This window comes from Brienomyrus brachyistius, chromosome 19, assembly GCF_023856365.1.
Source record: "Brienomyrus brachyistius isolate T26 chromosome 19, BBRACH_0.4, whole genome shotgun sequence".
In the NCBI taxonomy this organism is placed as follows: domain Eukaryota; kingdom Metazoa; phylum Chordata; class Actinopteri; order Osteoglossiformes; family Mormyridae; genus Brienomyrus; species Brienomyrus brachyistius.
In genome coordinates this window covers 4410720-4424438 of record NC_064551.1, presented here as the reverse complement: position 1 = coordinate 4424438, position 13719 = coordinate 4410720, and the positions used below count along the sequence as shown (strand labels likewise).

The following is a 13719-nucleotide window of genomic DNA, read 5'->3' as shown; positions in this document are numbered from 1 at the left end:
GGGCTCATCCATTGTTGCCGTTGCGGGATACCATCAATATATTACAATTTAAATATCTGTATCCTGTCTCAATAGATAACTGATTATGGAATTACAATGTATTAAAATTTTGGGACCTAGTCTGGATTTCCATCCTGTATATTTCGACTTGTACTAAAAGCTAAAAATCCTAACTATTTTATTTATTTTTTTTAACATAAATTAGAATTAATCTGACACACTAATCTGTCTGATTGTAATACCTAAAATATTCTCTCGACTGCGTAGGAGGAAATCATGAATTTAAAAAGGGAAGAAAAAAAATCAAACTGCTGTAAGGTTAACCTACTTCGGAGGAGCCGGGTTGCAAAGTTGTCTCGGGTTTCCGGAGGCAGAGAGAGCGAGAGAGCGAGAGCCGATTGGAGGCTGGGTCACGGTTATGTTCTGCATGTCCGTTTTGTGCGACGAGATCACTGCCTCAGCCTCTCCCTTGGAGTCCTCAGCGGCCGACAAACACTCCAGGATGTGTAGGACAGTCTTCGCGGGGAAGTCATTCCTCTGAGAGAGTTTTTCATATTCTTACTGAGCACTTGGCCATCCTGCTCCCCAAAAGAACGACGGCGAACGATGGCGATGATGCTGGATGAATTCACGCGCACTGTTGATGTGGGGTCTTTGCCTCGGGTGCTGCACATTCAGTCTGGGGTTTATGTGGAAGGTAAGCTAAAGGAAAACCTTTAAAACGTTGAAACTTTGTCTAGGAATTTGTTTTATATAAGGTTATTATATAAATAGATTTGTAGGCCTCTGGTTCATGTGCAAATTACTTTTTCTAATTTCTGCTAGGAGTAAATTTAATATAAAATTATTTTCCAATATCAAAGAAAAAAAAAATCAGTTTTCTTAGTTGCTTAAACTGTGCCTAACATTGTGTGCATTCTGTTCTAAACCACTCAATGAATGTATATGTGAGATTCTGTTTTACAAACCTTATTGGGTAAAAATGACATCTTTCTGCAGATGAAGTCAAACACGCCAAGCAGCAGAATTATTTTATTTTCCACAGTGATTCTCTGCCTCCTCTGTACTGAGGAGTTAAAAAAAAAAAAAAAAAAACGTGTGGTCTCATTGAAGTGTAGTTTGTGTGAGAGTCGAGTGTATTACAGATTAATTTTCTTAATGTCACAGTTTGAGGGATCAGCTTCTCTCAATAGATCTAGGTGTTCTTTTTTGTGTTAATTTTGCTATGTACATTTTATATTTCGTCCCACCCCCGCTGTTCCAATTAAAAAAAGTACAATAAAGAACTATTAAGTCAAAGTCTCATGTGTGGATGCTGTGTTATCTTAAGGGATGTTTAACATTTAAAATAGATCTATTAGCAAATGTTCTTGAGAAAGGTGCTTGAACTGAAATAGGGTTTGGTTTTGAAGCATTGCTTTCTATTGTCATAAGTGTAAACTGCATCTTAACTGATAAGTTATGTATTTGTCCAGATTTGCTTGAATATCTGCTTAAAACTGGGGGGTAGAGAGGTGGGCGCTGAGAAGATTATGTAGGTTATTTTACTGGGGGGAGAATTGTATCCTTTGCTCATTGAGAATCGCTTGACTCGTTGAAATTATCGATATACCTTGGCAGGGTCTGTGTACGAGATGTTCGGCAGAGAATGCTGCCTTCCCACCGGGGAGATTATGAAGATCATTGGGATAAGCACCTGCACGCTAACAGCAGAAATCGAACCAGCGGATTGTGAGGCCCAAATCGTCAACCTACCTTTGTACTTCCCTGGTAAGTCCCAGGAATCAAGGGGGAGGGACGTTGTTCTATTAGTGGTTTAGGCGGTGGTTCACAGATAAGCATGATTTGACATTTGTTGTATGTATGTATGTATGTATGTACATGCATGTTGTCTCGGTCAGCCTGCGTTAAAAGTCACACTGCCTGTGTTTTCCCAGGTCTCTTCAGGATAGTGGCAGACGAAGCGCCGTACCTCAGCATCAGAGAGATCGCCGGATCCGTGCGCATTGGTCCCGAGCCGTTAGGCCATCCTGTGTTCCGCTGCTCCCACGACCTTCCGCAGGCCGATGCGCCGCTGCGAGGGGGCGAGTGCTTCACCTTGGTGTCTCTTGAGACGGACGGCAGTGAGGGCTACGTGGAGTGCAAGGTCACGGGGAGAGATGCGAAGCAGCACTTCATGCTGAAGCTCTCTCAGCAGGGGGAATTCTACGAGTGTGAGGACGACCAGTTCTACACGCTTAAGGAGCTCGCCGAGTGGAAGATGGCAAAGGGCAGGAAGAGGAGGGTGAAGCTCGCCCAGGCCTTGCTCAAGAAGGATTTGTGCTTTTATGACCTGCCTGAGAACTACAGTGGAGAACTAATCCTTTCACCCGTTTACGAGCTGCAGGCAGTGATGAAGTGTGAGTTCATGCTTGGGCATTCCTTAATCCTTAAACGCCTTAAATTTTTGCAAACATTTTAAGAAAAGTTTCTTTGAGTTTTCTGGTACACATGATAACGTAAAGTTCACAAAAATATGCATATAAATGTGATCGACAGATGACTACCAAAAACGACCAATTTTGATATGTGTCAAAATGTTTTTTCGTGTCATGTTTTTAAAATGATTTATTTAAGCTATTGTGAAATCATATGTGATTGCCTGCTGATATCCACCGCTGGGTAATCGATGATGAAAGGATACGCTTGCATGTAACACATTGAAATAAATTTCACTGGATTTTTTTTTACTTGTGTCCTTGCAGATCGAAAGGATGTCGTTCGCATTCCATCCACTTTGGACGTGGAGGTCATAGACATAACAGACCAGTTTGACAGTGACTGCTTCCCTCAGCTGCTTTCGCTGAGTGATATCTTCAAGAAGCCCAGTGAGGAGTTTCCTGTCTTGGCTGAGGTTATAGAGCCGCCACTGCACATTCAGGAGGAGTTCCAGTTCCTTGGTCACTGCAAGCAAATTGTTATCCACTCTGCATGTTCAGCTAAACGAATCCTAGCGTCTGAAATCCGTAGCGACTCCCAGAGACGCTTCCTCATCCCACTTTCCTACAAGGGGAGATTGAAGCGAAGGCCACGAGAGTTTCCTACGGCGTATGATTTGGAGGTGGCCAAGAGAGACAAGGAACAGCTGCACGTGGTGGCAACACGAGCCTTTGAGTCTCAGTATGAGGGGCTTTCCACTGTGTTTGTGGGGGACCAGTATCTGGTACAGGGAAAGGAAACTAGCGAGGTTATCTATGGAGGAAAGCGCAAGACGGTGGAGGCCTTGGCCTGCGAGAAGATAGAGGGCAAAAACTATCAGTCTGTGCTGATTCCACTATATCTGGACGGCGCCTTTGTGGAAGTTATCCATGACAAAAAGCAATATAGTATCTCCGAAGTCTGCCAGAGATTCCACCTTCCGTTCAATGTCAAAGTGTCTGTGCGAGACCTTTCTGTGCCAGAGGACACCCTGGCAGCTGTTCCGGGGCTGTGTCTGGAGGAGGAGATCACAGACCCATATCTACTTGTCTCCAGCCCGGATTTGTCAAAGTGCTGGGAGGTGCCTGTCAACCGAACCTTCATGACCGTGCAGGTCCTCCCCAGAAAGCAGGCTGCCAGGCCGCAGCCTTACACATGCGCGGCTGTGGAGGAGATCAGCGAGGACTGCTACTATACCCTCCGCAGGTATGCCTCAGCCACGCTGCGCCCCCCACCCCGGCCGCCCAAGAAGCCGAAGCAGCCCCCGCCGGAATCGGTCAAGCTGCCGCTGCCAAAGGAACAGCGATCTAATCCCACAGGCTCGCCAAAGGTACGTTCATCTTGTGCTGCCTTTCACTCCCAGCAGCACGTTAACATGACCATGGGCCACTGGGTTATTTGAGTCGTCAGACCCCCCCCCCCCCCCCATTTTCTTAGGGTAATTGTCGAATGGGGGGGCTCCTGCACTTCACTAAACCCGTGCATTACAACCCCCCTGTCCATGTCCCCTCTACTTACCTAAGTTGAGACAAGTGGTATCAGTCTAATAGGCATTCAGATGTTTTGCTGGGTGAGCAGCCATTGGAAATGGATTGATGGATGAATTTAGATCAGGCCACCGAGTCCTGCTGCTCTCCTCAGGCCCAGTAAATCAAATCATTGGGCTTCTTTGTTGGGATGGAAATAACAGCCAGTGTATGAAATGCAAACAAGTCAGAATTCAGTTTGTCACTTCAGATTTAGATTAAATTGGGTATGACAGTGGATATCTTTGTCCAGTGTTAAATTTTTGATTTGAAAAACAAAAAGACATTGGTGTTACAGTATCCATCCATCCATCTATCCTTTTTCATACCACGTTTCCTGGCCAAGGTCCTGCAGTGGCCTGAAGCCCAAGCATCTTTGCAATTATAGTTATATAACTCTATGGTCATGTCTGAGTTCAGGGGAGCTGGTTGACCATGCACCTTAGTTAACCTTGTATAAGTAAAGGAGTAAGGTGTGTGTTTGGGCTCAGTTAGGGCGGCTGGGTGACCTTCGAAGTCAGATCAGTTATAGTGTTCTGGAGTGAGTCCTAATTAAACTGTTATGTGAAACTGTTAGATATACTACAGTATTCGTCTTAAAGACTTTTAATACACACACGGGTTGGGAAGATGAGCCATGTTAAAATACACTGAATTACAGCAGAAAGGCAATTTAAATAATACATGATTTGATTTACTTGGCGTCGTCGTATTTATGTAAACTTGAGAAGGTTCATACTCATTTACCCTTCGGTATTTTTGTCCACTTATCATTAAAAAGTCCCACATTCAGAAATTATGCCATATTGTTATTCATTAACATTATAGTACTTGCTGCCTGCATAAAGGTGTAAATTTAAAATAATCACACACGCAAAGCTCTTATGAGTTTATGTACAGTAAGTTGCAGTTCACTTCAGTTCACAAACAAGTTCACCTGAATTTAACAATTAAATGTCATAAACCTTTATTGTGATTTTGATGTTGGTGGCAGAAGCCAGTTATTTCCGTTGGTGGGGGAATTTCCATTAACATCTTATAAATTGACTAAATTAATCACAGCTTTGGTCTTTCTTAACTATCAGTCACCATAATTTAGTATTGTGTAGAATATGGGCGAGCATCAATGAATATCAATTATTCCAATACAGTTTGCTTATTACGTAACATTGGGTATTTGATTTTTGACAAAGTTTGGAAACTCCTAGACTTTATAAGCTGCTGTTTTATAAGAACTATTATCTGGCTAAAAATAGCTTTTCAATAAGTAAATTCTAATACATCACCATATTTATGATGCTAATATGACCTTTACAAAAAAATCACTGCTGTTTTTCAATAATGCTTTTAATATGACTTTCACATTAGCTTTCACTAAGCTAGAACAGAAAAACAGGATTTGCAAGGGCAAACCTTTTTTCATGTACAGATTTGAATGGTTCTGCACTTATGAAAAGAAAAATCTCAATACTGATTAATTAATATCCTAACCTTGTGAAATCTGACTCAAAATCATGGGTTCAAATATCAATTCAAAATGTCCCCCTCATTCAGTGTCCAAACCGTGCACTAAAACCTGTCATTCCTGAGATATCTGATCAAGTTCATGAACAACGTCTTTCGCCAAAAAGTGAGAAGTTAACAGCAGTTCAAGGCGCTGTTCCACATGTGGATCACCATGAAGGTTAGTTACTTTGCCATTAGGTTCTGATCGTTTGACAGTGACACAACACCGTAGTCTTGATTTAATATGCTTTTGTTTCCTTTCTTACAAAAAGTGAAATTTTATTACTAATTGTATAAATGTAATGTGAGACAAAATCTTAAATATTCTTTTTTTGTGTGTGTTCTGCAGCCATGCATGAAAACCGCGATTGTGAGAAGACTAGGGTTGACGACGAAAATGACGATATTCACGATTATGAGTACATAGATGAAAACACAATTGAAAGCATCAGAACCAAATTCCAAAATCAAAATATTAACAACACTGTTCAAACAAAAGCCAGTAACAGGTATGAACAGTTAGTGTAGATCCAAATGGGGTGGGGAAGGGGGTGTTTAGTTTGGGCTGGGTATGAAGTAGTTAAACTGACTGGGATATTCATTCTCTGCAGTTTTCAGCCATGGGAAGATCCCTGTCTCTCTACCCTTTGACAGGTACAGTAATTTTAAGCATCGCTAAATAACCAGCTGGATAGATGGGCGAAAATATACAGAATAATTTAAAAAGTGAGGGGAGACGGAATCCTTTCTGAATGAGAAGACCAGCAGGATGTCAGCATTTTCTCATTGCATTATTTCTCATGCTATGGACACACAAAGCGGGAGCCGCTGTGATCGGGGCTACGTATTCGTCAGTGACAATGCCTTTCTGAAACACGCTGTGGCATATGCAAGTAGCAAATGTGGATGTTGGAAGAAATTAATGGATGTCAGGGAAATATTCTTTCCAACCAGAATTCAAGCACATGTCGGTATTGCTCTTTTTACTTTCGTTTCGTGAGAATCTGTCCTGAGATATTTTTTATTCTTGCCGCTAAGTTGTAAATGTGGCTTTGAATGTGTGAATTTGAAAGGACCAGGCCTTTTCCTATAAATATATCACCCTATGAATATGGGTTGTGTGAAAACTTACTAACTGCAACAAGGACTTGGGGTTTGACCGGGATTAATTATTGGCCACCAGTCTTTGGGGCGCCTCACATCTGGGGACACAGACCCATGGACTCACAGACCCACGGGCTCACAGATCTATGGGCTCACAGACCTATGGACTCACAGAACGTGGACTCATGGACACACAGACCCATGGACTCTGACACACGGACTCACAGAACATGGACCCATGGACTCACAGACCCATGGACTCACCGGGAAGATGCCAGATGGCCAGTCCAGGGCTGAATGCATTTATGCTCTTCAGGGTGATCATCCATAGCGATGACGGAGCAAGCCATATCCATACAATATGGAGAGAGAGAGAGAGGTTATTTAACCTTATATACCATGGTAATCAATTTCTAGTTTGATTTTGCGGAGCTTCGTTATACCCAAATATAATATAAGGTTATGATGGTTGTATGTCCTGTGTTTTTACACGAATTATTTAAGCACTTAATTAAAATACCATTTGACATACTTAAGTATTGTTAACCCAGACAGAACACATTGATTTGTGATGTTTCACTGTCAAATTGTCTTATTTCCAAAAGCAAAGTATCAAGTATCTAACCTTAATCCTGATTCAATTCTCACGCGGTGTTCTCTCTATGAAATTCTAATGCACTCTTAATTAAATGATAAAACATTAAAGAATTGACAGGTACTCATGGTTTGAGGGAATTGTTACTCTTTCGGACACGGTTTCCCCTGCATTTGCCGTGAGTGAATGATGGACTTAAAAAATATTTGAGTATATTCCACTAAATATGACTTGCTAGTAGATGTTTAGCACCAGTAACAATATACAGTAAATGACCAAGTAAATGACATCATTATGGAATAAATAACTGCTCTGTGCTTTTAAAAGACTTTGTTCAGCTATTATGCCATAGTCGAACTTTAATGTAAAACTGTAATGCACTTTAAATGTAATGTGTATTATTCACCGCTAGAGGGAGACAATATCCACAACATCACATACCCCTCCGCAACTTCATGGAAATGGGACCTGTACGTGCTACTAGTGTTTTCCCTCCTTCATTTATGTAGGATTATGTAACATGACCTCCTTTGCACTTCTTAGGATTGTGGAGCACAGGCATGCAGAAGAGCCTGTCTAAGGTGTTGCTTTCACATCATAACATTGAGGTGCTGCCCTATCTATATATCTATCTATATATCTATCTATATATCTATCTATATATCTATCTATATATCTATCTATATATCTATCTATATATCTATCTATATATCTATATATATATCTATCTATATATATATCTATCTATATATATATCTATCTATCTATATATCTATCTATATATCTATCTATATATATATATATCTATATATCTATCTATCTATATATCTATCTATATATATATCTATCTATATATATATCTATCTATATATATATCTATCTATATATATATCTATCTATATATATATCTATCTATATATATCTATCTATATATATCTATCTATATATCTATATATCTATATATCTATATATCTATCTATATATCTATCTATATATCTATCGTTTCATATATAACGTTTATTATATATATATATATATATATATATATATATATATATATATATATATATATATATATATATATATATATATATATATATATATATATATATATAAAAAATAAAACCTCAGGCCTTGCAGAGCAATTCTGACACTAATTAATGTCTCAAGTTGCGGAGCAAGACTAAAATCCCGGACAGGTAATACTAGCCTCTCCTGTCGTTTGATGGCTCAGCAATTTTTGTGGGTTATAACATAAAATGAACTAGACTGTGCCCAGGTTACCAGCAGGTTTCATTCCTTAAGTCTGTCTTTAAGTCAAATGTGTAGGTAAGTCGGAACAATAATACTCCTATAGTAATTGAAGTGACTTCATGCGGTATTGACCTGATGGACCGCTGAAGCTGCGTAGTGATTTCATGAGCGTAGTGCACACATTTCTTATTACAAGCCATTGTATCTGACCTGCATTTTTAATATGAGAGGCTTTAAGGCAGATCATCTGTAAATATGACCACCTTAACCCAAGGACTGCCTATGTAATGCATAGACTATGAAGCCTCCAGCACTTAAAGCTCTCTATTACTAACCAGTTTTAATGTTTATTTACACAAAACTTCCAGCCAGCATTTTGTTAATGAATAAAAGGTACACTTACATTTATATGAACATGAGAGGATGGATGATTTCAGATGAATCCACGAGCCTGTTTGCATTGTGCAAAATTTGCGTCTGTATGCATAGATAATGTTTGACAGGGAGAACAACAGGGAGATTTATCACTTTACGTGCAAGTTTGAAATGGCCACTTAAGTTATATAGTTTGCTTTTTTTTGTATGAAGTACATAGATATTGGAGCTACAGTGCATGATGTATTTTACCACTAGAGGGAGACGATAACAATTACATCATCAAATACAGGGCGGGACAAAACAATGGAAATAACACTAGAAAATGGGCCTTAATTTACAGTTACAGTTGTTACAACGGAGAGGCTGTCAAGTGTCAATATGTCAGCTCTGAAAGAGGTCAGCACTTTTGATATATGACATTTCAGAGCACCTTGAGGCAACTGATAATTGGAAATGGGCAAAGTAATTAGACCCCAAATTAAAAGTGCATCAATCAAAAAACCTACAAAATAATATTATGTGTCAGAGGGAACTATCTCAAAAAACTAGACAACAGGTTCTAAACACCAACAAGCTACAGTGACAAAGTCAAAAGCTATTCCCTAGGGACAGATAAACACCTAACAGGATAGATGTTACCCCCAAAGTTCTGCCCTCTAAAAAAACACCAGCGAATCAGCATCTCTCTCACACAGTCTCAACAAAACATTGGGAGCTTCACAAAGCTGCATTTTAATGCCACTTCTTACAGTATGTCTAAGGCCACCTATCCTAGCACAAGGAGCACAAATCCCGAATTCCCGAACTGTCCAATGGTTGCTCTGCATCATTGTGTAATGGCCAAGACATGAGTAGATGCATCATGAGCCCAGGGTCATGCAGGCCTAAAGCCCCGAATAAATGAGCCCTGAATGATTTGTTAAGCTGAGATGTTCCTTCAGCCCGCAGCGATAATGGTCCAATATCTGACTACACAAAAGTCAGGAATAACATACCAGTATTCCAGGAAGGAGTGATGCTTGCCTTAAGGAAAAAGGTGACTCAGGGCAGTCCGTCTCTGAACAAAACGCAACCCCGTTATAATGTATTGATATTTTTAGTGCTGATTAAATTTGCACTACAAGTATCAGGTGGCTAAACTCATTATTTTTAAGTAATCATCCATCCATCTTCCAACGACATATCCAGTACAGGGTCATGAGTACATGGTGACGAAGGTAATTCTGAATACAGTGAATTTCAAGTAACTCACCACAAGGGGGAGCCAAAAGCTTCGTAATGTAGAAGATCTCTCTTTTCAGCTCCAAATATGAAATTACGAATTACCAAATTAACACTAGGTGACCGTGTTTCTTTGGGTGACAGTAAATACAAGCTTGGAAGTTGCCCAAAGTTTCCTTCATTTAATATTAAATGTCCGCGTGTGCTGTTTCAACAAATGGCTACACAATCGATTGCTGTTAACATTACTGTTACAGTAAATATTAGATTCAGTATGATTGCATTTAGAATGATCAGACTCGGGTAGTCTTTAATAACAGTTCAAAGAGTTGTTTGTTAAAATGAGATGTTTTACAGAGCATGTCATATGGCATTGTGTTCTGTCATTGAAACCATTCATTGATGGGGATAAAGGGGAATGGTATTACAGTACATGTGAAGTGAACTACTGAACTTTAACCTAATGATCTTCAAAGTCATTCTCACGTTCTCATAGCCTTACACAAGAATAAAAACAATTCAGAAGTTATGTTGTACGTGTTCATAAGTCTCCAAATCGTAAAGATTTCTGCTGGTTCACTTCAGCCTTTCAAGAAGCTTCCAGACATATCTAATGGCACCCTTGAGAATCTGAAGTCACCTTTTCCCTTTTAACCCATAGTGTCTTTCAGCCATTACCGGCACTTGATGATGACGTAATCAGGGCTGTATTCTCCTGTAGCTGAGTCCATAGACACTCATTATGATGCTCATGGTTTAAACCACTTCTAATCACCGTCACCAATATCACACCTTTCAAACACAGGGACTCATTAAAGTATCACACTCCTTGAAGTTCAGGGACATGTTTGCATCTTCTTGCATCACGCAGACACACATGCTGGATGTGATGCTGGGGGTCTACCTGAAATCCAAGTGTCCCCCCCTGACCTTTTAGACCTCTCCATACAACTGCAACTTGTATTTTATAAGCCAAAAATTTTATGATATAATTAAGACCCGTCTGTGCAGGTGGTTAATTTAAGAGCATAATCATAATTTCAAATGTTTGTTGTAGAGCAAGCAGGTTACACTTTCACTGCAGCCAGAGCAGCTTCAGGTCCAGCCATCTCGGCAGATTTGTTGAGATATCAGCCCTTTCCATGTAGCTACTTACATGAAGCAGGTGGCGATTTGACAGTCTTTGCATAACACAAACTCATGCAATAGCTTTTGTTTAATAAAATCCCCTCTTTGACCCTTAGGCCTGTTCAGATAGAAGCTCAAAGTCTTTCTAGGAATTTATGAGAAAACAATGTGTTTATGCAACCTGTTTATTGGTATGTCATAGTGCTTCCAGAGCAAGCATTCTGACATTCTGCAGATGTTGAGATTGTTGCCTCATATGTTCTACCTAACACTGACACTTAAGTCCTTTCCACATGTCATTTCAATGGTTCAACTAGAAGATCAATTGATGATACACAATGCTGACTGGAAACGTTGTGACTCTTACTTACGTAATAGTGTCATGTGGTGAGGAGCAGCTGGTCTGGTGTGAGTGCATGCAGGACGGGGTGGAAGGCCAGGTCTTCCTGGACAGCTGTGTCACACTGGGGGTCGCTGTACTGGGCAGAGTAGCGTATGTCGGCCGCAAATGAGCCCCTGCCCTCTCCCTCTCTGCAGCAGGTAGCTGCTCCCTCATACTGTCAGTTAATCATTGGAAACACATAACCAGAGTCCTACGCAAGACTGTTAGTCTTTGGATTAAACGGGCCCATTAGGTTCTTGCTGTCTGACATGCATTGTATAGCTCTTGTTCTAACAGTCTTTACACTTATTACTGGTCAATCATTAGAAGCTCAGCCTAGCTGCACATTTGCCTAGTTGACTCCTTGAAAGCCGTATTTTTCAATGTGCTGTCCGACTCACTCATATGTTTCTTTGGAGAAAAGTGTCAGCTAAAGAAACAAATATAAAACGATGTTTGAAATGTGTAACGAGTTGCATACTTGCAATTTGTCTCCCTCTTGTGGCCAGTGATGCGAACGGCACTGCAGCCAGATTATTTTCAGCAACATTTGACTAAATGGACACAATAAAAAAACACACACATATAACATGAGGAGCTTAAGCTCCTAAACCTTAATCAGCAATGAACCGGCCTCATCTTACATAACCCAAGTGTAGAAAAAACCTAATATATCCATAAGTTATACCATTTCATACTTATTTTTGTATGCATCAAGAAAAGAGTCACATGTTCCCCTGCCTTGTCCCTTATGCTGCTCGGAGTGACCTTCAGGCCTCCATAACCGCACTTTACAAGTGGTTAGATGATAGATGTATCTATACTGTCATTTTGACTGCGTAGGATTACATAAAAGAAACATTCTACTTAGACATACATATACTTTAAATTGTTAAACGTTACGCAGTGATATTATGGTATATTTAGAGAAGTCATACATGGCTGGGCTGTCATAGACACAGCAACTGGCACTGCTGAGATATGACAAGTCATCTATTTACATTTTTTGTTAACACAGAGCGTCACTCGGCCATTATCAGCCATTACTGATGCAATAATAGGACGCTGTTCTCTTGTGAATGAGCCCAGAGATGCTCATTATGTCTCATCGTCTGATAAACATCTAAGCACCGTCAGCAATATCACACCTTTCAAACACAGGGACCCATTAAAGTATCACACTCCTTGAAGTTCAGGGACATGTTTGCATCTTCTTGCATCACGCAGACACACATGCTGGATGTGATGCTGGGGGTCTACCTGAAATCCAAGTGTCCCCGCCTGACCTTTTAGACCTCTCCATACAACTGCGATATGGGACTCTCTGCAGAAGTCGCAGGATTACTGCAGCCCTGGCAAAACTTCAGGTGCTGCCACCTTGGAAGATCATTGAGATGCATCTTGCCGAGCATCGAGACTTCAGTTCATTCCATCTTTAATTCACAGAACGTTTGACGCTTCCACTATCTGCCAATTTAATAATAATATAGTTTGCCTGGTTACAGCTTCGTAGGAGAGACACACAATATTGCAATGCCATGAAACAAGTGGTTTTACAAGGAGAACTTCAATTACAAAAAATGTAAACAGCACCTCAAAGTCAGCCATATTTAAAGCTGATCCTGCTATTTGGAAATGTATATATTTTTAAATACAAAACAACATGTTTTATTTTTTATAACATTTCAGGTCATAATTTCATCTTGAGGTTTTTGGATTAATTACCCGAAATCTCTTGCTTGCCGGACTGCTGTTTATTCACTCTGTAACCGGCTTCCCAACTGAAAATCACTTTGAACTCATTGCACAAGCCATGGTGACATAAGATCATGGACTGCTGGCACCGCAAAGAAATGGCCAAAGGCCTTGTTCCATAGGATGGGAAACCTCAGCAAAACACACTTGATGGATGAGATCATAGAGCATGTGCAAGTCGTACAGCTATAGTCGCAGGTGTCCTGGCCTGCGATCTCAGAAAGCCCATGTAAAACCTCTATCAGGTCAAAACCCAGACAAAAGACAAGAAGTGATGCTATAATCTCATAACTCTATCACTACAACCTTCATACACCTCTGGCTGCAAGGTTATATACCGGTATTACTTTGGCTTTTTTTCCTCCATGGTAAAGACTACGGTTTTTTAGAAATGGCCTCTTTTTTTTGTAGAA

General features: G+C 40.2%; 1 protein-coding gene across 1 annotated transcript; it reads left to right on the top strand.

Annotated features, from left to right (window-relative positions):
- Nucleotides 1-27: 27 nt before the first annotated feature.
- Nucleotides 28-7311, top strand: themis (thymocyte selection associated). The gene is made up of 7 exons (XM_048986055.1): nucleotides 28-697; nucleotides 1621-1770; nucleotides 1938-2399; nucleotides 2745-3787; nucleotides 5538-5667; nucleotides 5839-5998; nucleotides 6101-7311. The coding sequence occupies exons 1-7, from the start codon at nucleotides 607-609 to the stop codon at nucleotides 6138-6140; spliced, it is 2076 nt and encodes a 691-aa protein (XP_048842012.1). The 5' UTR covers nucleotides 28-606; the 3' UTR covers nucleotides 6141-7311.
- Nucleotides 7312-13719: the final 6408 nt, after the last annotated feature.